The sequence below is a fragment of the Narcine bancroftii genome, chromosome 13, assembly GCF_036971445.1.
Source record: "Narcine bancroftii isolate sNarBan1 chromosome 13, sNarBan1.hap1, whole genome shotgun sequence".
Classification (NCBI taxonomy): domain Eukaryota; kingdom Metazoa; phylum Chordata; class Chondrichthyes; order Torpediniformes; family Narcinidae; genus Narcine; species Narcine bancroftii.
Window position 1 is genome coordinate 53,216,552 of NC_091481.1, and position 26,888 is coordinate 53,243,439.

At 52.5% G+C, this 26,888-nt stretch overlaps 1 protein-coding gene across 2 annotated transcripts; it reads right to left on the reverse strand.

The window, feature by feature from the left end:
- Positions 1-1,011: 1,011 nt before the first annotated feature.
- On the reverse strand, positions 1,012-26,888 carry LOC138748156 (chromobox protein homolog 7-like). 2 transcript variants are annotated; one of them, XM_069907912.1, is made up of 6 exons: positions 26,742-26,888; positions 14,104-14,147; positions 10,805-10,870; positions 8,855-8,921; positions 4,936-5,269; positions 1,012-1,796 (listed from the first exon to the last, which is right to left on the reverse strand). In XM_069907912.1, the coding sequence occupies exons 1-6, from the start codon at positions 26,808-26,810 to the stop codon at positions 1,627-1,629; spliced, it is 750 nt and encodes a 249-aa protein (XP_069764013.1). In that variant the 5' UTR covers positions 26,811-26,888; the 3' UTR covers positions 1,012-1,626. The 2 variants fall into 2 exon arrangements, with proteins under 2 accessions (XP_069764013.1, XP_069764012.1); XM_069907911.1 differs by lacking the exon at positions 26,742-26,888 and adding an exon at positions 21,707-21,909.

Genomic DNA, 26,888 nt, shown 5'->3' on the forward strand with positions numbered 1-26,888 from the left:
CTGATGCTGTGCTCCCCTACTCCAACTCCTAACCCCGCATTCCCCCACTCTGACTCCATGCTCCCCCACTCTGACACCTGACCCCACGCTGCCCCACTCTGACCGTGCTGCTGTACTCTGACCCCTGACCCCGCACTCCCCCACTAACCCTGCATTTCCCCATTCTGACCCTGCACTCCCCCACTATGACCCTTCATTCCCCCACTGACCCCTGACCTCATGCTGCCCCACCATGACCCCACACTGCCCCACTCTGATACTTGACCCCTGCTCCCCTACTTTAACCTGAAGTCACCCTCCCACCACAAACCTTCCTCACAGACAAGTGTGGTGGGCAACACCTGGGTCATTAGTGGAACCAACTGCTGCCAGTGCGGTCCTCGCCCGTTGCCAGTTCCCACGAGATGCCTTGTGCGCAGGAAGGACAGATCGAAGTCTGCAGTTGTGGCCAGGTAGAACCCACGTCATCCAGCACAAACCAGCATCTCTGCAAGAGGGTGGTGAGGGGTGGACTCTGGCGCCCGGCCCACAGTCAGTCACCAAACCGCACACCAACCAAGGCAGGCAGTGAAGGAGAGCCGCCCCGTGGGACTGTGGGGGTGGGGAGGTAGCAGACGCCAAATTGTAACCCCTTCTGTTCCAAATGGACGTGACCTCCAAGACCATCTGCAGGTGACGTGTGGCTCCCAACGTCCACACTTGGGCAGGAGGCCAATGGGAATGGAGGGGAGCTTACTCCCTTGAGGATCTTGCTGTGCTTCACACCTCACGCTGAACCTGCGCCCTCCACCCCTATTCGAGATCAGAACAGGGTGGGCAGTCACTACCCTTCCTCACCCAGATCCCTGCTGAACTCCAAGATTCCAAACACCTCATCAAGACACCCGGCCATTGGCTGCTGCCTGGCGCATGACTGGCCAGTGAGGTTGGAGGAAAAACCAAAATGCCGGAGGAACTCAGCCGGTCCTTTTAGCGTCCATAGGAGACAAAGATACATCACCGATGTTTCGGGCCTGAACCCTTCAAGGAATAAACAGAATGAACCAGAAGCAGGAAATCTCAGAAAGTGTCAGAATTCAGACACTGGTTCGGGGAGGAATCCATACCTACAAAAGGATCTGAAAAGGGGCGAGGTAAGAATTGATCATGTCTGTGCGAAAGGCAGCAGAGGTGGGGGAAGACGATGGGGGCAGAAGTGAGGGGCGGAGGGTTTAACGAAAGCTAGAGAAGTCAATGTTAATGCCGTTCGGTTGGAGGGTGCCCAGTTGGAAGATGAGGTGTTGTTCCTCCATTTAGTGGGTAGTCTCAGTCTGGCAGTGCACGAGACCATGGACAGGTATGTCGGCAGCCATTGGAGGTTGCCTGGCGCATAGCCAGCCAATGAGGTTGGAGAGCTGATGGATCAGATATTTCCCCCCCCCCCCACCATGATGGGCAAAGGAACAGCTCCTGGATCCACTCCTTGCAGGTGTTACCCCTTCAAATGCTGGACACACGAAACCACAAGTCCGTACGAATGGAACCTTTCACTTTGGAGGAAGGTGGATGAAATATTTCACAGGACGGACGAGAATCTCGTATCGGGTGGGTGGGAGGTTCAGGTTTTTGCTTTTTCTTTCTCTAAGTTTAGCAACTCAAGCTGCGATCTCTGAAAAATCCTTCAGCTTCCAGCGCTTCCCGAAAGGTCACTGTCAGAGAATTGGCTGTGACGTCGGTCACTGTGATGTCCCCCAGTGGGGTGGAAGGATGCCAGCCGCCAGGGATTGGTGCCGTACCTCCGACCGGAGAGGATGCCCCTGCCAACCAAAGAGAGAGAATGGTGACTCCCACCCTGTCCACCAGGTCCCCAGCGCGACCTTCCCTCCCCCCCCCCCCCACCATGCCCCACTCCATTTTCAGTCTCTCCCCACCCTCCCCAGGACCATCTGTTTGTCCCAATCACTTCCTCTCCTCCCACCTCCACCCCGTCTTTCTAACACTTGTAGCGTGTCAATACCACGCTGTTCGACCTTGGTTCGAATCCCGTGCAGTCTGTAAGGAGTTTGCTCATTCTCCCCGTGTCTGCATGGGTTTCCTCCAGGCACCCCAGTTTCCTCACAGAATGTGAGGTGCAGGTTGTGGGAAAAGAACTTGCAAACTCCAAGGAGTTGGTACCCGAGTTTGGGATTGAACCCGGGCCGCTGATGCTGCAACACCTGGGCATATCTTCAGGCACCTCCCCACTTATCCATGTGCGCCACTCCAGGAAAAGGCAATGAGAGTCCCAGTGGGCAGGATGGTTAGCACAATGCCGTTACGGCGCCAGCGACCTGGGTTCACGTCTTGCGCTGACTGTTAGGAGTTTATATGTTCCCTCAGTGTCTGCATGGGTTTTCTCCAGGGTGGGGCTCTGGTTTCCTCCCCCTCAAAAACGCATGGGGGGCTGTCGGTCAATTGGGTGAAATTGGACTTGTGGGCCGGAATGGCCTGTTACTGTGCTCTATGTCTAAATTTAAAAATGGGAAATCTACAAGCTGTGAGGGAGGGGCGGCTGAAGAGAGGTGAGAGGGTGTGGTGCAACCGCTGTACCTACTTATGGGTTGGCCCGCCCCCCCTGAACCTGTGACCCCCTCCCTCCCGGAAATCCCCATAAAGGCTGTTAATGCCCAAGCCCCTCCCTCAGTACCTGCCTTGGAACCGGGCCAGCAACATGCAAGCTGTGCTGACACTTTAAGGTGATTAAAGCCTATTAATCATGACTCTCTGTCTGATCGACGGCGCTAACAGAGGGCCAATTTATAAATTACAAGGGGAATGCTTATTGGACCAACACTCCAGTTCAGCTTGGGAGTCATGGGGGAGGAGTCGAGCAATGGCTAAGTCCAGGAGATAAGTAGTGATCCTTGCAAGGTAGGCGGGACAGTTTAGTTTGTACTCCTTGGAGCTGAGAAGAATGAGGAGTGACCTTATTCAAACATACAGAACTCTAAGGTAGCTCTGAAGGGCTGAGATGCTTTCCCTCATGGAAGAGTCACGTAGCTACAAAACATGGGGCCACTCTGAGATGTGCTGACATTTTTATAACTGCAGATGTACAGCACGGTAACAGGCACTTCCGGCCCATGAGCCCGCGCCGCCCAATTAACCTGCAGCACCCCCATGTTTTGAAGGGTGGGAGGAAAATGAAGTGCCCAGAGGAAACCCACATGGACATGGGGTGAACGAACAAACTCCATGCAGGCAGTGCGGGATTCAAACCTGGGTCGCTGGCTCCGTAACTGCTGCACTGACTGTGTTGGCCAGAGAAATTTCTCCTCCGAGTAGTGGATTTTCAGAATTCTCTGCATGCGAGGGAGGTGGATACGGGTGATTAAATATGTTTAAAGTGGAGATTCAATGTTCAAAGTCTACCCCATCATTTAAATCATGAGCTGATCTATTTTCCCACTGCCCGGCCTTCTCCCCATCACCTTTGATTCCCCGGCTAATCAAGAACCTGTCAATCTCTGCCTTAATTACACCCAATGACCTGGGCTCTACAACTGCCTGTGACAACAAATTTCACAGATTCACTGCCCTCTGGCTAAAGTATTTCTCCGTATCTCTGTTCTACGCAGACGCCCTTCAATCTGAAGTTGTGCCCTCTTGTTGGAGACTCTCCCACTGAGGGAAAAACCCTTCTACATCTACTCTGTCCACGCCTTTCAATATTCGAGATGTTTATATGAGGTTCCCCCCTCATTCTCCTAAATTCCAATGAGTACAGGCCAAGAGCTGTCAAACGTTCCTCATATGTTGACCCTTTCATTTCCGGAATCATCTTCGTTAACTTCCTTTGAACCCTCCATCAGCACATCTTTTCTTAAAAGAGCCTAAAACTGCCCACCATGCTCCCAGTGAGGTCTCCTGCCTTCTCCCCATAACCATTCAAGAACCTGTCAATGTCCACTTTAAATCTACCCAGTGATGTAGGCCTCTGTAGCCATCTGCGGCAATGGGTTCCACAGACTTGCCACCCTTTGACTGGAGAAATAATTTCTCCTCATCTCTGTTCTAAAGAAATGTGCTTTGATTCTGAGACTGTGCCCTCTGGTCCCAGGCTCTCCCATGAGTGGAAACATCCTCTGCCTGTCCACTCTATCTAGGCCTTTCAATGCGCAGATCAGCCGTGGTCCTACTGAACAGCGGTGTAAGGCTTGAGGGAACCAATGGCCTCTTCCTGCTTCCAGTTTCTCATCCCAATGGCAGGGGGTAGTGGGGGCTTGTGAAGGGTTGGGGGGGGTATTAATGCAGGAGTTGGGGAAAAAATGGAGGGCGCAAGCCTATTGCCAGGCAAGAAGGTGCCATGGGCAAGATGGTGCATGGGGCCAGGGGTGTATCTGCAGAAAATAGTGCCTATGGCAGGGATGGCCAACATTTTACATTCAATGGGGGGTGGGGAGATGCAGGTGGTGCTGGTCAGGTGAAGGGGGGAGCGGGGAAATCGGACAGTCAAGACAAATTGTGCCTCTGTCTACACTAATCATGCTTTCTTCAACGCGCCACGTCTAGTCATTGGGAAAGGTGCAGAGACCACCAGGGTCACGGGGCAGCGAAGGAGACCACCGGGGTCACAGAGCGGTGAAGGAGACCACTGTGCTCACGGGTCACAGGGCAGTGAAGGAAACCACCAGGGTCACAGGATGGTGAAGGAGACCACTGGGGTCACGGGGAGGTGAAGAAGACCACCGGGGTCACGGAGCAGAGAAGGAGACCACCGGGGTCAGAAACTGCTTAGTGGCTCCCCACACCCCCACCTCAAGTGGTGCCCAGGGCACGTGCCATATCAAAGATACACCCCTGGTGGTGGGTTGTTGTGGGGATTTGTAGGTAGCTTTTGGATCATCCCACTCCATGGGACGAGGCACCCAGGAAACTGTTGGCCAGGCTAACTGGAAGCCAAAGCTTCAGCCCCACCTTCCGCCATCCCTGGGATGCTTCGGATTTCCTCGTCCTCGAACTCCGAGTCCGGAAACTTGCCACCTGCTTCCTGACTGGTGTCCTCCTCTGAGAACTGGTTGTCTCCCCGGCTGCCGGCCAGTCCAAGCCCCCTGGGGCACCTGCTCTTGGCCACCTTGAAGAACTTGTGCTTGCGAGCCAGCGGGAAGGGGATCCGCTTGCCGTTCTCTGGCAGCTCCCGCTGGGGTGGACCTGACACCGAGGTGCCATCGAAGCGGCGGGACAGGGAAAGGCACATCTTCCCCTTCTCCTTCAGCTTGTGAGCGCTCCGCAGGTCCATTCCATAGATACGCTGGTGGGGGAGGGAGGGGTGGTGGGTGGGGAGGGTGTGTAGGGAGGGGATTTTAGTGGGGGTGTGGTGGGGAGGGTGGGGGAGGGAAAGTGTGGTGGAGGGAGGAGGTGGGGGGTTGGGGAGGTAGAGAGAGGAGAGGTAGGGGAAGGGAAGGTGATGGGGAGGGAGAGAGAGGGGAGGGGAGGTAGGGGGAGTTAAGGAATGGTGAGTTGTGGAGTTGAGGAGGGTGGTATTGGGGAGGGGGATTTGAGGGGGAACAGAGGGGAAGTTGAATGGAGAAGGGGAGGGAGGTAGGTGGCATTGAAGTAGGTGGAGATGAGGAAGGGGGTGTTGAGGAGGGGGTAGAGAGGGAGGAAGGGGTGAAGACAACATGAGTGAAATAATTCTAGCACATGCAGGTCCTAACACCCCTCCCCATCTCAGCCAAAGCCCCCTCTCCTCTCCCCATCCCCAATGCCCCAACCCTCTCCCCATCCTCAATGCCCCCACCCCTCTCCCCATCCCCAAAGCTCCCACCCTTCTCCCCATCACCAATGCGCAACCCTTCTCCCCATCCCCAATACCCCCACCCACCCTATCCCCATCCCCAATTCCCCCCACCCCTCCCCATCTCCAATGCCCCCACCCCTCTCTCCATCCCCAATGCCCCCACTCCTCTCCCCTTCCCCAATCTCCCCACCCCAAGACAGAACATCACAACACATCTTCCCAACACTTAAGGCTTCTCGGAATTTTGGCCCATGGGCGGCTCCCACAAACAGAGCGAGATATGACCACCTCTTCATTTCCCACCACCCACCCCCCCCCCCATTCACCTCCCTGCCCTCTGGAAGCACCCTACTGGGTGGAGGTGCCTCGATGACCCAGTGGTGAAGGGAAGGCATGGTCTGTGGGGATTTCCAGGAAAGGTCTAGTGGGGAGGGAGGGGCTGGTTTTGGGAAGGGAAGGGATGTAGGAAACGAAGCAGGGAGTGTGGAACGATTTGCTGGCTGAAGTACTGAATGCAGGCTTGATTTTGCTGTTTAAAAAAAATTTGGGGAGGGTTACATGAATGGGAGGGGTATGGACTGGGTTCAGGTCAGTGGGATGAGGCAGAATAATGCTTATGTACAGACTAGATGGGCCAAAGGGCCTGATTTTGTGCTCTATGGTTCTGGGCAGGAAGTGGTAATAAGGGTTCCCCGGCTGTCAGACAGTAGGGTTGCGACTCCAGGGGGTTTGAGGGTCAAAGTATCACAGCTATACAGCTGCTGGTGACCTCCTGCATACCTGATGTAGGGGTGAACTGGCCCATGATGTGTCTGGGGCAGCCAATTTGTCCTTGGGAGTTGTATCAAAAGGGTGGTGGGTGACTAACATGGGCTCATTGGGCCAAAGGGCCTATTTCCCCCTGAGACAGGCCTTTTTTGATGTGGATTGAAGGAACTGGACAAGAATCATTCAGACCCGTGGGCTATCTCACAGTTCATCAGCATGAAAACTAAGTCAATGGAACTTGGTAGAATGGTAGTCCAGCATAGACGAGATGGGCTGAAAGGCCTGTTTCTAACTGTAGTGTTCTTTGGTTCTCATAGGCAACTCCGCCTTTCAAGGCTGCTCCATATTTTGAACAGGGCATGACTGATTCATGGTGGAGTCCAGTCCGCCCTGCCTCTGTAACCCTCAGCCACCCATGAGGGTCCCTGCAATGGGTTCGAACTGCCAACACACAATCTTGCCCTTGACAACCACAGAACACTACAGCAGAGAAAACAGGCTCTTCAGTCCTTCTAGCCAGTGCCAAACTATTATTTTGTCTAGTCCCACTGACCTGCACATAGTCTTCCTGTAGGCTAGAGGGTCATGTGACCTCTCCAGTGGGTACCTGGTCAGAAGCCACCATATCTGTCAATCAAGGTCAAGTGTGTGAGTGAGTGTGTGTTGGTGTGTGTGAATGAGTGATTGCATTGGTGTGTGTGGGTGGGTGGTGGATGTGTATGAGTGAGAATGTGTGGGTGAGTGTGTGTGTGTGTGGGAGCATGTGTGAGTGAGTGTGTGTGTGGGTGTGTGAGTATGTGTGGGTGTGTGCGAGTGTGTGTGTGGGTGTGTGAGTTGTGTGTGTGGGTGTGTATGGGTGTGTGTGAGTCAGTGTGTGTGGGTGTGTGAGTGAGTGTGTGTGGGTGTATGGGTCAGTGTGTGTGTGGGTGTGTGTGAGTGAGTGTGTGGGTGTGTGTGAGTGAGTGTGAGTGATTGTATTGGTGTGTGTGGGTGGGTGGTGGATGTCTATGAGTGAGAATGTGTGTGTGAGTGAGTGTGTTGGTGTATGTGAGTGAGTGTGTGTGGGTGGATGTGTGGATGTGTGTGAGTGTGTGACTGAGTGTGTGTGGGAGGGTGTGTGTGAATGAGTGTGTGGGTGTATGTAAGTGAGTGTGTGTGGGTGGGTGTGTGACTGAGTGTGTATGGGTGGATGTGTGTGAGTGTGTGACTGAGTGTGTGTGGGAGGGTGTGTGTGAATGAGTGTGTGGGTAAGTGGATGTGGGTGGGTATGTGTGGGTGGGTGTAAGTGTGTGTGGGTGTGTGTGTGAGGGGGGTGAGTGAGTGTGTATGGGTGAATGTGTGAGTGTGTGTGTGAGTGAGTGTGTGTGTGAGTATGAGTAAGTCAGTGTGTGTGTGGGTGGGTGTGAGTGTGTCTGGGTAAGTGTGTGTGTGAGTATGTGTGGGTAAGTGTGTGTGGTGGGGTGGGGTGGGTGTGAGTGAGTGTGTGTGTCAGTGGGTGAGAGTGTGTTTGGGTCAATGTGAGTGAGTGTGTGTGGGTCAGTGGGTGTGTGTGGTTCAGTGAGTGTGTGTGAATGAGTGTGTGTGGGTGGGTGTGAGTGTGTGTGGGTAAATATGTGGGTGGGTATGTGTGGGTCAGTGTGTGTGTGGGGGGGGTGGGTGTGTATGTGTGGATATGTGAGTGAGTGTGTGTGGGTAAGTGTGTGGGTGGGTGTGTGTGGTGAGTGTGTGTGGTGAGTGTGGGTGTGTGAGTTGTGTGTGTGAGTGTGAGTGAGTGTGTGTGTGTGGGTCAGTGGGTGTGTGTGAGTGTGGGTAATTGTGTGGGTGGGTATGTGTGGGTCAGTGTGTGTGTGGAGGGCGTGGGTGTGAGTGAGTGTGTGTGTCAGTGGGAGAGTGTGTGTGGGTCAGTGTGTGTGTGTGGGGGGTGGGTGTGTATGTGTGAGTGTGTGTATGTGTGGATGTGTGAGTGAGTGTGTGTGGGTGGATGTATGATCCTTGTGGTGACTTTCCCTCAGACCCGTTGAATTTGTTCCTCACATTACACCCCCCCCACCCCCATCATGTACCTGTTCAAATGTTTCTCTCCCATTAAAATTAACCTATTTACGAATTCAGGTGGTTCCATACTCCACCGCTCTCTGTGTGGTTCCCTCTAATATCCCCTTCACCCTTAGCCCATGTCCCCTGTCCTCACCTCAGCGGAGAACGCCTACTATCTGCATCATGTCGGTACATCCAGTGGCTCAGCTGGCAGCCAACACCCAGACCCTGCCCAAGCTTCGCCCAATCCAACAGCCACCCCTCACCCTCCTCGGGCCCCCAAGGTCTCACCTGCAGTAGAAACCGCTTGGGTTTCGGTCCGCGTTTCCTGTACCCGAGCGCACGGTCTCTCTGCTCTCTGGCAAAGGACATGCCAGGCATCACGTTGAACAGAAAGAGCGAGAGGAGGAGAAAGCAACAAGATGTTAGTAGGAGGTACAGGTTTCCAGGGCATCAACCCGCTCTCCTTCCTACAGCAGGTCTGGGGCGTAGTGCTGCAAGTAACATCAAAGGAAGCGTTTCTGCACTGGTGAGTGCTGGCCTGTGGCAACCAGTGTCCCACTTCACGGCGGAATCAAAGGCTGAGTGCTGGAAATGTGCGCATATGCAGGACCCGATTGGTGTGTCAACGTGACGTAGACACACAAGACCTGATTGGAGAAGTGCGGGACTTATGCACAAGCAAGACCAGACCAGTGCATTGCTAGGCTTGCACACCTGCAGGATCGGATCAGATCGGAGCAGTGCAAGGGCTTATGCACAAGCAAGACCAGACCAGTGCATTGCTAGGCTTGCACACCTGCAGGATCGGATCAGATTGGAGCAGTGCAAGGGCTTATGCAGAAGCAAGACCAGACCGGTGCAGTGCTGGGCTTGTGCGCACGCAGGACCGGATTGATGCATTGCCAGGACTTGCAAACACACAACACCGGATTGGAGTGGTGCAGGGCTTGTGCACAAGCAAGACCAGACCAGTGCAGCTCTGAAACTGTGCGCACTCAAGACCAGACTAGAGCGGCACTGGACCCGCGTTCGCACAGGACAGGATCTATGCAGCACTGGGCATGCGCACCACATAAGACCGGTCCAGAGGCGATTAGCAGTTTTCCGGATTATTATTCCTTCTTCCCCCCACCACCACCCCCACCCCCCACCTTGAGATTATGCCCCATCTGATTATCCTCAACTCCTTTCCTTTTGCTCGTTCTCCGTCACCCTCAACTCCCCACAGGCCATAATGTGTCTGTTTCAGCCTTCGATGTGCTCAGTGAATTCCACCGCTGTCTGCAAAGAATTTCAAGCTTCAAAATCCGAGGGAGGCAAACGTTGCCCTCATCATCTGAAATGGGTGCCTAATTCAAACAGTGGGCCTTATTCTATAAATTGCCAAAGAGAATCAAGTCTTACAATGAGAAGAACGTTTCCCAGGGCCCCAGAAACCCTTCTCCCAACAGCTGAAATGGGACATTGCCAGTGAACATCGCGGATAGAGCTGAGGAGAAGGTTAGACACTTTTGAATAAGGATATGACATCGAGTGTCCTGCCTCACACAAGGAAAATAAACCGGAGGCGATTCAGCCCTTCCTGCCTGCTCTACCCTTCAGCCTGATTCCCTGCATTAACCCATGTCTTTCCTTCCCCCTCATGAGTACAACATGCTTCACACAATTCTAGAAACCCTATTCCATCTATTTGGACCATAACCATGCCCAAAGACAGCCAAGTTATTAAATTTTAACATTTCCAATTTAAGAGTAGAGAGAACAATTGAAGCAATAGGTGACAGGAGAGCCCAAGACTAGCCTACCCAAGCGTAAAGGATGGTTACGATGAACATTTAAATGAACATTAAAGACATGGAGAAACCAGATTAAAGCAGAAACACACGCACTCACTACACAAACACACTGCATGCAGACGCCCACACTGCACGCACACACACACATGCACAAACACACACTTCGCGCGCGCACACACACCGCACACTACAAACATGTAGACCCACAGACATCACATGCGCGTGCACACGTACAGACACTACACATGCGCGCACATACATTGACACAATGCACGCATACACACAGAGCACACACACATACCTATATATACAGAAACAGACACAATGCATGTGCACACGCAGAGCACACACACACACTACACACATACCATCTACATACACCCGTACAGACACCATGCGCACACGTGTAGACAAAGAGTTAAAGGTTAAAAACGCTTCTTACTTTTCCTCATAAGCCATAACTAGTCGCGGGTCCAGAATGTGATCTTCTGGTTCCCACGTGCTGTACCTGTAGGGAGGGGGAGGGGGAGAGGGAGAGGGAGGGGGAGGGGGAGGGGGAGGGGGAGGGGGAGGGGGAGGGGGAGGGGGAGGGGGAGACACAGGGAGAGTTCAGTGGCTCACCTTATCTTGAGGACTGCAGCCAAGACCGACAGCACCTCATCAGTTAGATTCCATCATTGTTTTGACCTCTCTTTGGGAAGCAAAGCATTCACTGCAGGCCACCCCAAAGCATTGAACAGGTAAAAGACAGTCACTGCTGCAATGTAGGGAATGGAGTTCTGCACAGCAAGATCCCACTGGCTGCATCACGATAACTTAAGAAACAGGAGCAGCAGTCGGCCATCCAACCCGTCAAGCCTACTCCATCATTCAGTAAGACCACAGCCGTGGATTCAGCTCCACTCACCGCCCTTAATTCCCCGACCGTGTGTCTTAACTGTGTGTAATAAGGCAGCCTCCTGCTGCTTCCTTCGGCACAGAATTGCAGCACCCCCCCCCCCCCCCAACTTTTGGCTTGAAGCCAAGCTTACAGAGCACAGTCAAAAATCAGGAGACCCATCAACGCTGGAGAGCTCAATTCTGAGGTTCAAGAGCGTAGCGATTACCACAACGCCTTTTCAGCACCAGCCATCGGGACCGGATTCAAGGAGTAAGGACTTTGTTCGTTCTCCCCATGTCTGTGTGGGTTTTCCCTGGGGGCTCCAGTTTCCTCCCACCATTCGAAACGTACTGGAGTGTAGGTTAATTGGGTGTAAATTTGGCGGTACGGACTCATGGCCTGTTACCGTTACCACGTCTAAATTTAAAATTAAAATTGTCACGTAATAATCAAGACCTCAGTGCAAAATGGAACAGAATTTTCCCCACATTTCTGAGCTCCCCAGCTTCCCACCGACTCCTCCAAATTGCCTGCAACCCCTTCGAATATTCGTGCCAAGCCGTTCTTGTGCAAATGGTGCTACTGAGAGGCGCCCTGCTTCAAAGGGCAGGTTCCCAACTCTGATTGGGCACCAAGATCCGCCACTCAAACTCATACCTGGTCCACTCTCAGCCAATGGGAATATTATGGGTGTGAGGAGGGGAAAGTGCCATGGAGTAGATCGGGGGAGGGGGGGGGCTGAAGGATCTGCACTGGGCTGGAATGGGATAGACTAGTCAGCCTATTGATCTTAGTATAAAAGTATGCTGGAGAAACTCAGCAGGTCCAACAGTGTCCTTTATGTAGCAAAGATAAAGGTACAGAACCAACGTTTCGGGCTCGAGCCCTTCATCAAGGTATGAGCAAAATGTGGGCAGGCGTCCAAACAAAATGGTGGGGGGGAGGAGGAGCACAGTCCCACAAATCCCCTCTCCCCTCCCTCCCTTATCCATCTATTACCTCCTGCCTGTGGGCCTGTGCTCCACCCCCTGCCCCACCCCTCCCCACATTTTGTTCGGGCGCCTGCCTATACTTTTCTCGTTCCTTGATGGAGGACTCAAGCCTGATGTTGGTTCTGTATCTTTTATCTTTGCTACATAAAGGACACTGTTTGACCTGCTGAGTTTCTCCAGCATCATGTTTTTAGTTCATCCACAGTGTCTGCAGTGTGACAGTACATATCCGGGTATTTGGGAGATAAACTGGGAAAAGTTCTCAGAGCAGGTCACACACAAACACTTTAAAACACAGAATATTTGTAGGTGATTTTGTTCAGACTCATGATGGACTGTTGTTTGCAAAAAGGGCAACAAATGTAACAACAGGCAGTAGTAGCTTTGTCTGGAAAACAGAACTTACTGTCTGGAAGGTCATGTGATATTTACAGGCAGAGTGGAAAAAAACAGGCTCTGCTCTCAGAGAGGAGGGAGTGAAAGAGAGGAGAGACACAGACATCAGTTCCAGAGGGACAAGCTGGCAAGCTTTGGAAGCCGGCCTGGTGAAAGGAGAGGAATGGCTGTCTGGTGTTTCCCTTGGAATAGGAGAAACAGAAAGGAACTCTGTGGTGACCTGAAACAAGAAAAACTCTCTCTCTGAAAACCTGAGTGGTAACTATTTACCTGTTAAGCACCAAACCTGGTGAACGTTATTAATGTTAACTTCTGTGCACAGTTCAAGAATTGCCTGCAACCAGTGAGATTGGACTGTGAACCAAAGAACTTTGCTGAACTTACACACACATTACACACACGTGTGCTTAGCATTAGAAGGGGGTTAAGTGAGTCAATAGAGATAAGTTAAAGTTTGATTCTATTTTCATGTTCAAAGACAATTAAAAGCAACATTTGTTTAAATTACCCTTTGTCATGGTGCATATCTATTGCTGCTGGGTTTTGGGGTCCTCTGAACTCGTAACAGCACACTTTCATGTTTTGCCTATTGGTACAATCCCAGCTTGACTGTAATAAAGAGGCCAAGACTCTCACGATACCCATCATTGGTTTTATTTGTGCCCCAGTGTCCAAAGGATACTCTTGCATTTTTTAATTTTAAAAATTTTAGACATAGAGCACAGTAACAGGACCTTTCAGTCCGCGAGTCAGTGCCGCCCAATTGCACCAATTGACCTACTAGCCTGGTTGGTCAATTGAAGGGTGGGAGGAAACCACAGCATCCAGAGGAAACACAGGCCAGCACATGGAGAATGTACAAACTCCAGTAGCTGGCGTGGCAACAGTGTTGTGGTAACCATGCCACCCTAAGCTGGAGCTTCCATTACAGTCCCAGTAGGGCAACACCCCCCGCCAAGATACCAGCACACCACCCCCCAACACCCCACCCCATGTGGCAGGATGGGAGCTGAGACACCAAGTGGCCACCAAGCCAATGAGACGGCATCATGGAGCCAAGCCTGGGGGTTTATGGGAAAGCAAGTGAATCAGGAACCAGGCGGGGGGGGGGGGGGGGCGAAACAATAGCGTCTGCAGATGTTGGGGTCGCATGCAATACACAAACGTGCCAGAGAAACCCAGCAGGTTACCCAGCGTCAATGGGAAGTAAAGGGTAAGGTCGGTAACCACACGGGTGCTGCAAGACCTTTACCGTTCCCTTTACCTGTTGGCCTATACTCCTCTTTGTTTGTACCCAGGCCCAGGAAGATCGGGTGCCGCCCTCCCCAGGAGTGACTAGGTGCCCCTGGGGAGACTGGGTGCCCTTCACTTCCCTGTGGATGCTGCACGACAATGCTGAGTTTCTCCAGCAGTTTTGCGAGTTACCCTGAGATGAGTGAGGAAGGGGTGGGAGGACCAAGAGAGCATACTTACTTTGGAGGCCATCCTTTCCATTTCACCAGATATTCCACTCTGCCCTTTGAACAAGAACAGAAGACACCATGGTCAGGGATGCTCAACATCAAATCACAACTCACACCAACGCTTCCACCCCTGTCCGACCCAGCAGCAAAGCCACTTCACCCATACTCCACTGAAATTCACCAGAGATCATGCTCAGAGATCCTTCCCCATAGGATTACCCAAGCCCCAGTCCGCAGAGACCTACTGGGGGTCCTCAGTCTCTTCAATGGGCACCCAGTCTCCCCAGGAGCATCCAGTCTTCCCAGAGGCATCATCTCCTCAGGTGCACCCAGTCTTTGCAAGGATATCCAGTCACCTCCAGGGGCACCCAGTATCCCAATGGCCACTGTGTCCAGATGGGCACAATCTCCCATGGGCATCCAGCATACCCAGAAGCACCCAGTCTCCCTAGAGGCACCCAGATTTCTGCATGGGCACTCTGAGTGGAACCCATCTCCTTATGGGCACCCAGTCTCCCGATGACACCCCCAGTCTCTCCCATGTGCACACAGTCTCCCCGGGGGTAGCTAGTCTCCTCATGGGCACCCAGACTATCAATGGACACAAAGTCTCCCCAAAGGGCACCCAGAATCCACAGGCACCCTGTCTCTCCAGTCCATCTCTACCCTCCATGATCATCCTATCTCCCCCAGGAGCACAGTCTCCCCAGGGGCACTGTCTCCCCATGGGACCCCATGGCACCCTGTTTCCCCATGGTACCTTGTCTCCCCTATGTGCACCCTTGTCTCCCCCAATCTCCCCATGGGTACCCAGTCTCCCCATGGGACCCCAGTCTCACCATGAGCTCCCAGTCTCCCCCAGAGACACCCAGGCTCTCCAGGGGCACCCCATATCCCCGAGGGTACCCAGTTTCCCCCATGGCTCCCTGTCTCTCCATAGGCACCCAATCTCCCCATAGGCACCCAGTCTCCCTCACAAGCACCGAGTCTCCCACACAGGCACCCAGTCCCCCATTTTCCCTTAGAGGCATCCAGTCTACCCAGCTGAAACCAATCTCCCCAGCTGCACCCAACCTCCCTATGGTCACACAGTCTCCCCTATATGCACCCCTGTCTCCACCTTGGGAACCCTGTCTCCCCATGGAGACCCAGTCTCTGAGGGAATCTCCCCCATGGGAACCCCATCTCCCCTATGCCCAACCAGTCTCCCCCACGGGCACTGTCTTTATCATGGGTGCTCAGTTTCCCTCTTAAGCACCCAGTCTCCCCTTCTCCTCAGGAGGTACCCAGTCTTACCGGAAGGCACCCCCTGTGCACCCAACCTCGCCATGGGCACCTTGACTCCCCCATCAGCACCCTTTCCCCCATGGCATTCAGCTTCCCCATGGACACCCAGTGTTCCCATAGGCACACAATCTTCCCAGGATCACCAGTCTCCCCATGGGCACCATCTGCTCAGGGGCACCCTGTTTTCCCCTGGGCACAGTCTTCCCAGGGGGCAACCAGTCAACCCAGGGGGGACCCAGTCTCCTAGACTCCCAAACCCTGCTCTCTCCAGGGTCATTGGGGAATCTCTTCTAATTATCACATCTTTTAACAATAACAATGAGAAGTGTTGAGATATTGACATTGCATCCATTAATCTGTAAATTTGTTCCATCCCTCCAAAGTCCGGTGGGCATATTATCAGAGTTCCACATCACAAATGTGTCTGGGTTAATTACCAGCAGTCCTTCTACCCTAACGTGGAGCCGATGACCTGAAGCACTCATTTCCCACTCTCCGTGGATGCTGTCTGGCCTGTTGACTATTCCCAGCATTTACTCTTCTCCCATTCCAGGTGGTAGGAATATGTGGTGAGGGACGCACTGAGGCTTGGCCCAGCCAACGCAAGGGCGCTGTGGGGAACGATGGCAGCCTAGAGCAGCCTTTCTCAGCGTGGGCTCTATGGCCCTCTTGCGAGCCACAACACACTTGAGTAAAACCTTGTTTTTCTTTTCACCTGATGTATATTTATGTTTTTGCTTTTCCCAGAGGATTGTGAATCTATGGAATTCGCTGCCCGTTAAAGCAGTAAACATATTTCACAAGATCTAACAAAGTAAAGGAACAGAAGCAGGTAACTAGGCCCATCGTCTGTTCCGTGACTCTACACTGAACTGAACTATGCTCCCTCACCACTAGTTCCAATTTCCAGCCTTTTCCCCATATCCCTTGATACCCCAACTAATGAGATGCTTATCCATTTCCTGTTTAAATACCCCCAGTGATCTGACCTCTGCTGCTTTGTGCGGCAGTGAGCTCCACAGATCCACGACCCAATTGGAGAACTTCTAATTTTAAGTCTGTGACCCCTTGTCCTCAATTCACACATCAAGGGGAAACATCCTCATTCACTCTGTCAAAACCTTTCAATATTCGAAATGTCTCTATGTGATCCCCCCTCATTTTCCTATATTTAAGACGAGATTGGATAGATGTTTACATTGTAAGAACATTAAGGGATATGGGGAAAAGGTAGGTGGGTGGGGATGAGCCCATCATCAGATCAGCCATGATCTCATTGAATGGTGGAGCAGGCTCAATGGGCCAGATGGCCAACTCCTGTCCCTCTTTCTTATGCTCTTATGCTTTTTTAACGGAGTCGGTAGGAAAGAAGATCAGGTCTTGTGGCTAAGAAAGGAGGGGAGGAGAAGAGGCAAGCTATAGTGCATTCTATAGTGAGGGGCACAGATAAGAGGTCCTGTGAAAGAGATCGTATTTCCCGGATGGTACGTTGCCTCCCTGGTGCCAGGTCTGAGATATCTCAGATCAAGTTCACGGCATTCTCAGGAGGGAGGGTTTTGTGGTCCAATGACGTGGGTTAAAAGGGTGAGGAAGGAGAGTTCAGAGAGTTCGGTGCTAGGTTGAAGAGCAGGATTTCTACCTGTGCCACGTGCTAGTGAGGTTAGAAATAGGAGAATAATGCAGCTTAGCATGCGGCTGAAGACACGGAGCTGGAGGGAGGGCTTCAGGTTTTTGGATCATTGGGCTCTCTCCCAGGGAAGGTGGGACCTGCATCTAAACTGAAGAGGGGGACTAACATCCTCATGGGAAGGATTGCTAGTGCTGTTCTAGTGGGTTTGAACTAGATTTGCAGGGGGAGGGGAACCAGAGTGCCAGAGCAGATAGAGAGGTGGAGGAGGGAAAAGATGATATGAAAATTGTATACACCGTTAGAAGTCAATGGGTTCTATGTGGTGGAAATGTTCTCAGGAGCATCTATTTCAATGCAACTAGTGTTGAAGGAAAGGCAGACAAGCTTAGAGCTTTGTGGTCATTAGTGGTTGCAGGAGGGGCAGGACTGGCAGCTCAATGTTCTGGGCTTCTGTTGCTTTAGATGCAATAGAACAGAGTGGGGAGGGGGATGAAGGGGAGGAGTGGCATTGTTCATCATGGAAAATATCACAGATGTGGTCAGATAGAACAGACCAGAGGGCTTGTCTATTGAGACTATAAGGGTGGAGCTGAGGAGGTATGACCACATTCAAATTCCTGGGTGTCAACATCTCCGAGGATCTGTCCTGGTGCCTCCACAAAGAAGGCTCGCCAGCGGCTATACTTTGTGAGGTGTCTGAGGAGATTTGGTATGTCACCGAAGACCCTCGTAAACTACACGTGTACCGTGGAGAGCATTCTGGCTGGTTGCATCACTGGCTGGTTCAGAGGCGCCAACTCTCAGGACAAGAAAAAACTTCAGAGGGTTGTTCACTCAGCCTGTGACATCACAGGCACCAGACTTCACTCCATCGAGGACATCTACAAGAGCTGTGTGTTAAAAAAGCAACCTCTATCCTCAAAGACCCCCACCACCCAAGTCATGCCCTCTTCACTCTGGTACCATCAGAGTAAAGGTACAGGAGTCTGAAGACGAGCACTCAGAGGCACAAGGGCAACTTCTTTCCCGCCATCAGATTCTTGAATAACCAATGAACCATAGACACGGCCTCACTTTTGGTCCACTATTATTTTTATTTTTTATATTATTGTTGTAAGATGGTTATAATATGAATGTTTGCACCATGACGCTGCTGCAAGACTCCAAATTTCATGACTTGTTCATGACAATAACTTCTGATTCTAATTCATGGGGTTGTATTATAGACCACCTAATAGTCAACGAGAATTGGAGGAACAAATCTGAAGAGAGATAGCAGACAACTGCAGGAAACATAAGGTTTGATAGTAGATTTTATTTTCCACATATTCACTGGGAATCACACACTGTAAAGGGGCTGGATGGCTTGGAGTTTGTCAAATGGTTCAGGAAGGTTTTCTAAATTAATAGATAGAGGTACCAACTGGAGAGAGTGTAATACTGGATCTCCTATTAGGGAAGGACTCAGAGCAGGTGACAGAGGTATGTGTAGGAGAACATTTTGGGTCCAGTGATCAAAATACCATTAGTTTCAGGTTAATGATGGAAAAGGAAAGATCTGGGGCTCGGGTTGAGATTCCAAATTGCAGAAAGGCCAATTTTGAGGAAATGAGAAAGGATCTAGAAAGTGCGGATTGGGCAAAGTTTCTGAGAGTAAAGAGTTTGCATGCTCCTCTCAGAATGAAAGGCAAGGTTAGCAGGCATGGGTTTTCGAGGGATATTGGGGATCAGATTCGGAAGGAGAGAGATTGGTATATAGCAACATGGAGCAAAGGAGGTACTTGAGGAGTATTAAAAATGCAAGAAAAAAACTTCAAGAAAGAAATCAGGAAGGCTAAAAGAGGTGGCTTTGCCAGAAAGAGTGAAGGAAAATCCTAAGGGTTTCTACAGGTATATTAAGAGTAAAAGGATAGTAATGGAAATTATTTATCCCAGGGTTGCCACCAGAACATATATTAGTGGGGGGCATTGGCTATTTTGAGGAGGGCTCGTTTAGTGGCGAACGGAGGTGATGCAACACCATCCACCCCTCCAACGTGGGACACAAGGATGCTCTTTTTATTGCGTCGAGTATCACTAGATGGCACTGTTGTTTGACACACGCTAGTGACACAGCTGGGGGCAGGCGCAGAGTCGCTAGCGTGCGTCAACTTAGATGCTACTGACGCGGGAGGGAACGGAGCGTGTCTGAAGGCAAGGGAAGGCCATGACCTTATGGGGGGGTACAGCACCTCATTTTGGGGGGCAATGCCCACAGATGCCCCCCCCCCTTGGAGCTGACCTTGATTTATCCTGTTGAAGATTAGAGTGGTCTGCTTTGTATGGAGCCAAAAGAGAAGGGAGAGATTTTTAATTTCCATTAGTTTTCACTCAGGAAACGGGCACAGAGTCGTGGGAAGTAAGGAAAACAAGCAGTGAGGTCATGGAACCTACACAGATTAAAGAGGAGGAAGTGCTCGCTGTCTTAAAGCAAATAAGGGTGGATAAATCCCCAGGATCTGACAAGATATTCCCTCGGACCTAGAGGGAGGCTAATAAAAGAAATTTCAGGGGCCCTAACAGAAAGATTAAAATGTCTTTATCCACAGGTGAGGTGCCGGAGGATTAGAGGGGAGCTCATGTTGATCAGTTGTTTAAAAAAGGCTACAAAAATAACCCTTGAAATTATTTGCCGCTGAGCCTGACGTTAGTGGTGGGTAAATTATTGGCAGCTCTTCTAAAAGATCAGATAAACAGTACAATTATTTGGATAACCAGGAATTGATTAGGGATAGTCAATATGGCTTTGTGCATGTTATGTCGTGTTTAACCAATTTTTCAATGAGTTTACCAGGAAAGTTCATGAAGGGAAGGCTGTGGATGTTGTCAACATGGACTTTATTAAGGCCTTTGACAAGGTCCTACGAGGAGGGGGGGAGGGGAGGGGTTAATCAGGAAGGTTCAGATGCTAGGTATTCATGGATTCGATAATGGCTGGATGGGAGAAGCCAGAGAGTGGTGGTGGATGATGCTTCTCAGACTGGAGACCTGTGACTAGTGGTGAGCCTCAGGCATCGGTGCTGGGACCATTGTTGTTTGTTGTCTATATCAGTGATCTGGATGATAATGTGGTCAATTCAGTCAGCAAGTTTGCAGATGACACTAAGATTGTAGGTGTCATAGACAACGAAGGTTTTCAAAGCTTGCAGGGGGATCTAGTCCGGCTGGAAAATGGGCCGAAAAATGTCAGATGGAATTTAATGCAGACAAGTGTGAGGTGTTGCATTTTGGAAGGACAAACCAAGAAAGGACATGCATGGTGAATGGTAGGGAACTGAGAAGTGGGGTAGAACAGAGGGATCTGGGAATACAGATACATAATTCCCTGAAAGTGGCATCACAGGTGGACAGGGTTGTAAAGAGAGCTTTTTGGCATATTGGCCTTCATAAATCAGAGTATTGAGTATAGGAGCTGGATTGTTATGGTAAAGTTATACAAGACAATGGTGAGGCCAAATATGGAATATTGTGTGCAGTTTTGGTCACCTAAATACAGGAAAGATATCAATAAGATAAAAAGAGTGCAGAGAAGATTTACTAGGATGTTGCCCAAGGACTGAGTTACAGGGAGCGTAGAAGATTGAGGGGAGATTTGAGAGAGGTATTTAAAATTATGAGGAGTATAGACAGAGGAAATGTAGAGAGGCTTTTCCACCGAGGGCAGGTCAGATACAAACCAGAGTGTAACGGGGAATGTTTTGGGGGAAAGAAAGGGTGAACTTCTTCACACAGAGAGTGGTGGGAGTGTGGATTGAGCTGTCAGCTGAAGTGGTGAATGCGGGCTCAATTTTAACAGTTAAGAAGAATTTGGACAGGTACATGGATGGGAGGGGTGTGGAGGGATATGGACTGGGTGCAGGTCAGTGGTAATAGGCAAAGAAAATGGTTTGGCTAGACTAGAAGGGCCGAAGGAGACTGTTTCTGTGTTGTAATGCTCTATGGTGATAAGAAACCAACTAAATTTGGCTGCTTCATAGGGAAAGGGGCCCATAAACTTTGAGCAGAGTCTGAAGGGGGCCATAGTGGAAAAAAAGGGTTGAGAATGGCTGGCCTAGAGTCCTTCGTTACCAGGCATTGAGGGGCTGAGACTGAGGGGAAGCCCCTCAAACAACAGAGGTGGGGGAGCAACGACAAGGTGCCACAGAGGTGGAAATGCAGTAAATAGAACTGAACAATGAGCAATGATGGGAATGTACAGATAGGGAACTAAGGCTGGGAAGACTGAATGGTTTTCATTTTGTTAATAATTTATTGTAAATAAAGTGTGTGTTTTAGGAATAAATCAGGTTCTTTGCACCTTCTGGGGTTCACCCTCTCCCACCCCCACCCCCCCGCCCCACCCTCGTGTCCGACACAGTGGACAACTAGAGGGCCAGTATCATGGACCTGAGGGGGGGAATCTACAGTTAGAATTGGAATCTCTCTCTCTTCCTCCTGTTGGTCTTTCAGCTGGAACATTGCCCGTTCCTCTCTCCTCAGATGCTGCCTGCTCTGCTGAGTGTATCCAGCTTTTTCTGATTTTATTTCCAATTTGCAGCATCTGCATTTTCTTTATCACATTGATCCCTTACATTCGTCGCCCGAGCCCAGGCCACTCCCCGCCACCCCCCCACCCCACCGCGAGGGGAATAGGCATCCAGACCCCAACACTGGTCACCGTCAGTAGGCAGGCCTGGCCGTGGGAGCTGCAGAGTTTCCTGGAAAAGGCCACAGTTAGCACAACACTGTTACAGCTCCAGGGATCGAATCGAGTGCTGTCTGGAAGGAGCTTATATGTTCTCCCTCTATCTGCATGGGTTTCCTCCATGCCTTCAAAACGTACGAGGGTTGTAGGTCAATTGGATGTAACTGGGCGGCGCGGGCTCGTGGGCCAGAAGGGCGTGTTACTGTGGGTGAAAGTCTAAATTTAAAATTAAAATATTTAAAAAGCCACCTTCTTGTGTCTCTCCCTCTATCATCTGCTCACACAATGCCCCTGGGTCCCTCCTCTCTGGCCAAACAGGGACTTCTTCACCAATCCCTCATAGCATCATCTCACGACCACCAACCCCCCCTCCCCACCAACCCATCCGCAACAGCACCTCATAGCAACCCCACAGGCCTGGCCCCTTGGTGACTGCTAATGGGTCTGCACAGAATAGATGCCCCACAGAAAATGCTGGAGGAACTCAGCTGGTCTCACAGCGTCTGCAGGATGCAAATATATTTCACCAATGTTCCTGGCCTGAGCCCTGAAGGACGCGGCGTAACTGGCTGTGTTCCTCCAGCATTTGTGTTTTGACTACAATCACAGCATATTTTCATGTTTAACTGCATTCAAAAAAGGTGCTTGCAAGTCGAGAGTCAGGGTGCGGACAAATGGTAAACTTGAGCAACAACACATCATACATCTTCTGGAGAGACTTAAACCCATTGGCACGAAAACAGATTTTGCTACTTTTAGACGTTCCCCTTCCATCAGGTTCCACCTTTACCTGTCCAGTGCACACAAGTGCTGGGCAAACACAGCATTCAGAGGGGTTAAAGAGACAGTCAACATTTCAGGCCTGAGCCCTTAATCAGAGAGTCAGCACACAGGCAAAAGATGAGTAAACAGGTGGGGGGGGGGGTGGTGGGGGGGGGGGGGAGTGGAATCACAGATTAACTTCAATAGGTGGAGGGTGGAAGATGGAGCAAAAATCATTAACATCCTGTTCTTTCTCCAACTACATCCCCAGCCCCCACCATAATGGTCTTTACCTCTTCAAGTTGCCCCACCTTCCCTCCAATAATCCCCCCACCTTCCCTCCAAATAACCCCCATCTTCCCTCCAAATAACCCCCATATTCCCTCCAACAACCCACCACCTTCCCTCCAATATCCCCCACCTTCCCTCCAATATCCCCCACCTACCTTCCAATATCCCCTACCTTCCATCCAATAATCCTTCACCATCCCTCCAACAACCACCAATGTCCCTCCAACAACCCCCCAATACCCCTCCAATAACCCCCCAACGTCCCTCCAATAACCCCCAACGTCCCTCCAATAACACCCAATGTCCCTCTAATAACCCCCCAACGTCCCTCCAATAACCCCCATCGTCCCTCCAATAATCCTCAACATCCCTCCAATAACTCCTCCAGCTTCCCTCCAATAACACCACCATCATTCCTCCAACCACAACATCCCTCCAATAAGCCCTCCACCTTCCCTCCAATAACCCCCCCAACATCCCTCCAATAAACCCCCCACCTTCCATCCAATACCCCCCCACCTTCCCTCCAATAAACCTCCACCAGTAACCCCCACCTTTCATCTAATAACCCACCTTCTCTCCTCTCCTCCCCTTCCCTTGTCAGCTTTGCACCCTCTCCCCTCTCTATTCCCCCAGCCATCCCACCTCCCTTTGATCGCTGCTGTCTCCTCCCTCCCTTCTCCACCTGCCTTTGTGACAACACCTCCCTCCTTACCTTTGTTCGGATGCCTGCCGACATTTTTCCGTACCTCAATGAAGGGCTCAGGCCTGAAACGTCAATTCTGTATCTTTATCTTTGCTACATAAAGGACACTGTTTGACCTGCTGAGTTTCTCCAGCATCTTATGTTTATACTTCAACCCCGGTCTCTGCAGACTTTAGGGTTTTACTTTTAAAGTAAGAGAATTCATGTTTACCACCTCTCTCCCCAGACCTGACCCAACCTGTTTCCATTTGTTTCAGGCTTCCATCATCTGCAGTGTTGGTGTTCAGAATATTAGGCAACTTTTCACCCTGCCTGGAGATCAGGCCCTCACAGAACGGTCCCCATATTCGATTCAGATTTGACATTTATTGTCAGGGTACATACAGGAAATCACATACAGCCCTGAGATTCTTTTTCCTGCGGGGCCAAGTGGAATGACCACTACTTACTAATACAACTTACACATGTAAACAAATAAAGATATGTAAACAAATGGTGCAATACAGAGAGAAATGCATCAACAAAATGTGCAAGTAAGGGTCCTTGAATGATGGAGTGTGTTGTTGAGGAGTCTGATCGTGGACTGCAACCCCAGTCACTGCACATTTCAATTGCCCAGGATATTCGACCGCAGAGTGTCCCATCTGAAGACCACCCTCCCTGTCTGATTAGGCCCTTCCCACCAAACCCCTTCAACGCCGGCATGCCCAAAGCCAAACAGCCTTTAATTATAAAGTGCTTCCCAAAAGCTGTAACCCGCTGGGAGTCGCCAGACCAGTATTTTACACCAGCCCAGCCCTGCCTATCCCAGCCCAGCCCTGCCTATCCCAGCCCAGCCCTACCTATCCCAGCCCAGCCCTGCCTATCCCAGCCCAGCCCTGCCTATCCCAGCCCAGCCCTGCCTATCCCAGCCCAGCCCTGCCTATCCCAGCCCAGCCCTGCCTATCCCAGCCCAGCTCTGCCTATCCCAGCCCAGCCCTGCCTATCCCAGCCCAGCCCAGCCCATCCCATCCTAGCGCAACCCAGCCCACCTCACCCCACCCTAGCCCAGCTCACACCATCCTATCCTAGCTCAGCCCACCCCAGCCTATCCTAGCCCACCCCAGCCTATCCCAGCCCACCCGAGCCTATCCTAGCCCACTCCAGCCTATCCTAGCCCACCCCAGCCCACTCCAGCCTATCCTAGCCCAGCCCACCCCAAACCATCCTATCCTAGCCCAGCACACCCCAGCCCTGCCTTTCCCAGCCCAGCCCTGCCTATCCCAGCCCAGCCCTGCCTATCCCAGCCCAGCCCTGCCTATCCCAGCCCAGCCCTGCCTATCCCAGCCCAGCCCTGCCTATCCCAGCCCAGCCCTGCCTATCCCAGCCCAGCCCTGCCTATCCCAGCCCAGCCCTGCCTATCCCAGCCCAGCCCTGCCTATCCCAGCCCAGCCCAGCCCATCCCATCCTAGCGCAACCCAGCCCACCTCACCCCACCCTAGCCCAGCTCACACCATCCTATCCTAGCTCAGCCCACCCCAGCCTATCCTAGCTCACCCCAGCCTATCCCAGCCCACCCGAGCCTATCCTAGCCCACTCCAGCCTATCCTAGCCCACCCCAGCCCACTCCAGCCTATCCTAGCCCAGCCCACCCCAAACCATCCTATCCTAGCCCAGCACACCCCAGCCCTGCCTTTCCCAGCCCAGCCCTGCCTATCCCAGCCCGGCCCTGCCTATCCCAGCCCGGCCCTGCCTATCCCAGCCCGGCCCTGCCTATCCCAGCCCGGCCCTGCCTATCCCAGCCCGGCCCTGCCTATCCCAGCCCGGCCCTGCCTATCCCAGCCCGGCCCTGCCTATCCCAGCCCGGCCCTGCCTATCCCAGCCCGGCCCTGCCTATCCCAGCCCGGCCCTGCCTATCCCAGCCCGGCCCTGCCTATCCCAGCCCGGCCCTGCCTATCCCAGCCCGGCCCTGCCTATCCCAGCCCGGCCCTGCCTATCCCAGCCCGGCCCTGCCTATCCCAGCCCGGCCCTGCCTATCCCAGCCCGGCCCTGCCTATCCCAGCCCGGCCCTGCCTATCCCAGCCCGGCCCTGCCTATCCCAGCCCGGCCCTGCCTATCCCAGCCCGGCCCTGCCTATCCCAGCCCGGCCCTGCCTATCCCAGCCCGGCCCTGCCTATCCCAGCCCGGCCCTGCCTATCCCAGCCCGGCCCTGCCTATCCCAGCCCGGCCCTGCCTATCCCAGCCCGGCCCTGCCTATCCCAGCCCAGCCCTGCCTATCCCAGCCCAGCCTATCCCAGCCCAGCCCTGCCTATCCTAGCCCAGCCCTGCCTATCCTAGCCCAGCCCTGCCTATCCTAGCCCTGCCCAGCCCATCCTAGCGCAACCCAGCCCACCTCACCCCACCCTAGCCCAGCTCACACCATCCTATCCTAGCTCAGCCCACCCAAGCCTATCCTAGCCCACCCCAGCCTATCCCAGCCCAGCCTATCCTAGCCCACCCCAGCCTATCCTAGCCCACCCCAGCCCACTCCTCCAGCCTATCCCACCACAGCCCACTCCAGCCTATCCTAGCCCAGCCCAAACCATCCTATCCTAGCCCAGCACACCCCAGGCCAGCCTATCCTAGCCCTACCCAGCCTAACCTAGCCTAGCCCAGCCCAGCCCAGCCCAGCCTAACCTAGCCCAGCCCATCCCAGTCTAACCTAGCCCACCCCAATCCAGACCATCCTATCTTAGCCCAGCCCAGCCTATGTTAGCTCATCCCAGCCTATCCTAGCCCAGCCTATCCCAGCCCAGCCGAATTCCGGCAGCAGCAGGCCATGCACTTGCTGTCCCCCTTTCTCGTGAGGTCCCCACCTTGCTGATAGCCCCTGGGATGATCTTCCCTCTCGGTGGTTGCTGTCGCCCGCAATCATTTCAGGCGAAATTGCCCTGCATCAAACCAGCTTAAATCTGCCCGTCGGCCGGGTGAATAACACTTGCAAGTTGCAATCGCCCCTCCCACCGAGGAGGTTTAAAAAAACTCTTGTCACCTTTTCGCCCTGGCAGTGGGCGCCCCCCGCCCCTGGCAGGACTGATTCATCCCCTCCCCCCGCAGGAATTGCTCCCCGTTTGGACCCTTCCCGGAGCCTGTGCAACCCGGCGGCCGGTGCACGGCTCTCGATGCAACGTCGCTGCATTTGCTTCCCTTTAAATGGACAGCAGCGCGCCCCCTCCCCCCTCCCTCCCCCTGCACCCGCCTGGGCTTGTGCCCCGCTTGTGGGTGGGTTACCTTCCTGATGCGCTTCTTCCTGATATCCTCCACGGCGAACACTTGCTCCCCTATCGCTGACAGCTCCATACAGTCCGGCTCGCAGCTTTCTTCCTACGCAACATTTTCAGACGCGCGCCCCCGATCCTCCCCTCTTCTCTCTCTCTC

Excerpts from the sequence above, each read along its gene's own strand:
- LOC138748156 (XM_069907911.1), bottom strand. The coding sequence starts at position 21,856 with ATGGAGGAAACCCATGCAGATAGAGGGAGAACATATAAGCTCCTTCCA. Across the intron at positions 10,871-14,103 it reads TGGAAAGGATGGCCTCCAAA|GTACAGCACGTGGGAACCAG; the intron begins GTAAGTATGCTC and ends CCCTCCCTACAG. Across the intron at positions 5,270-8,854 it reads CCAAGCGGTTTCTACTGCAG|CGTATCTATGGAATGGACCT; the intron begins GTGAGACCTTGG and ends CTCCCCCACCAG.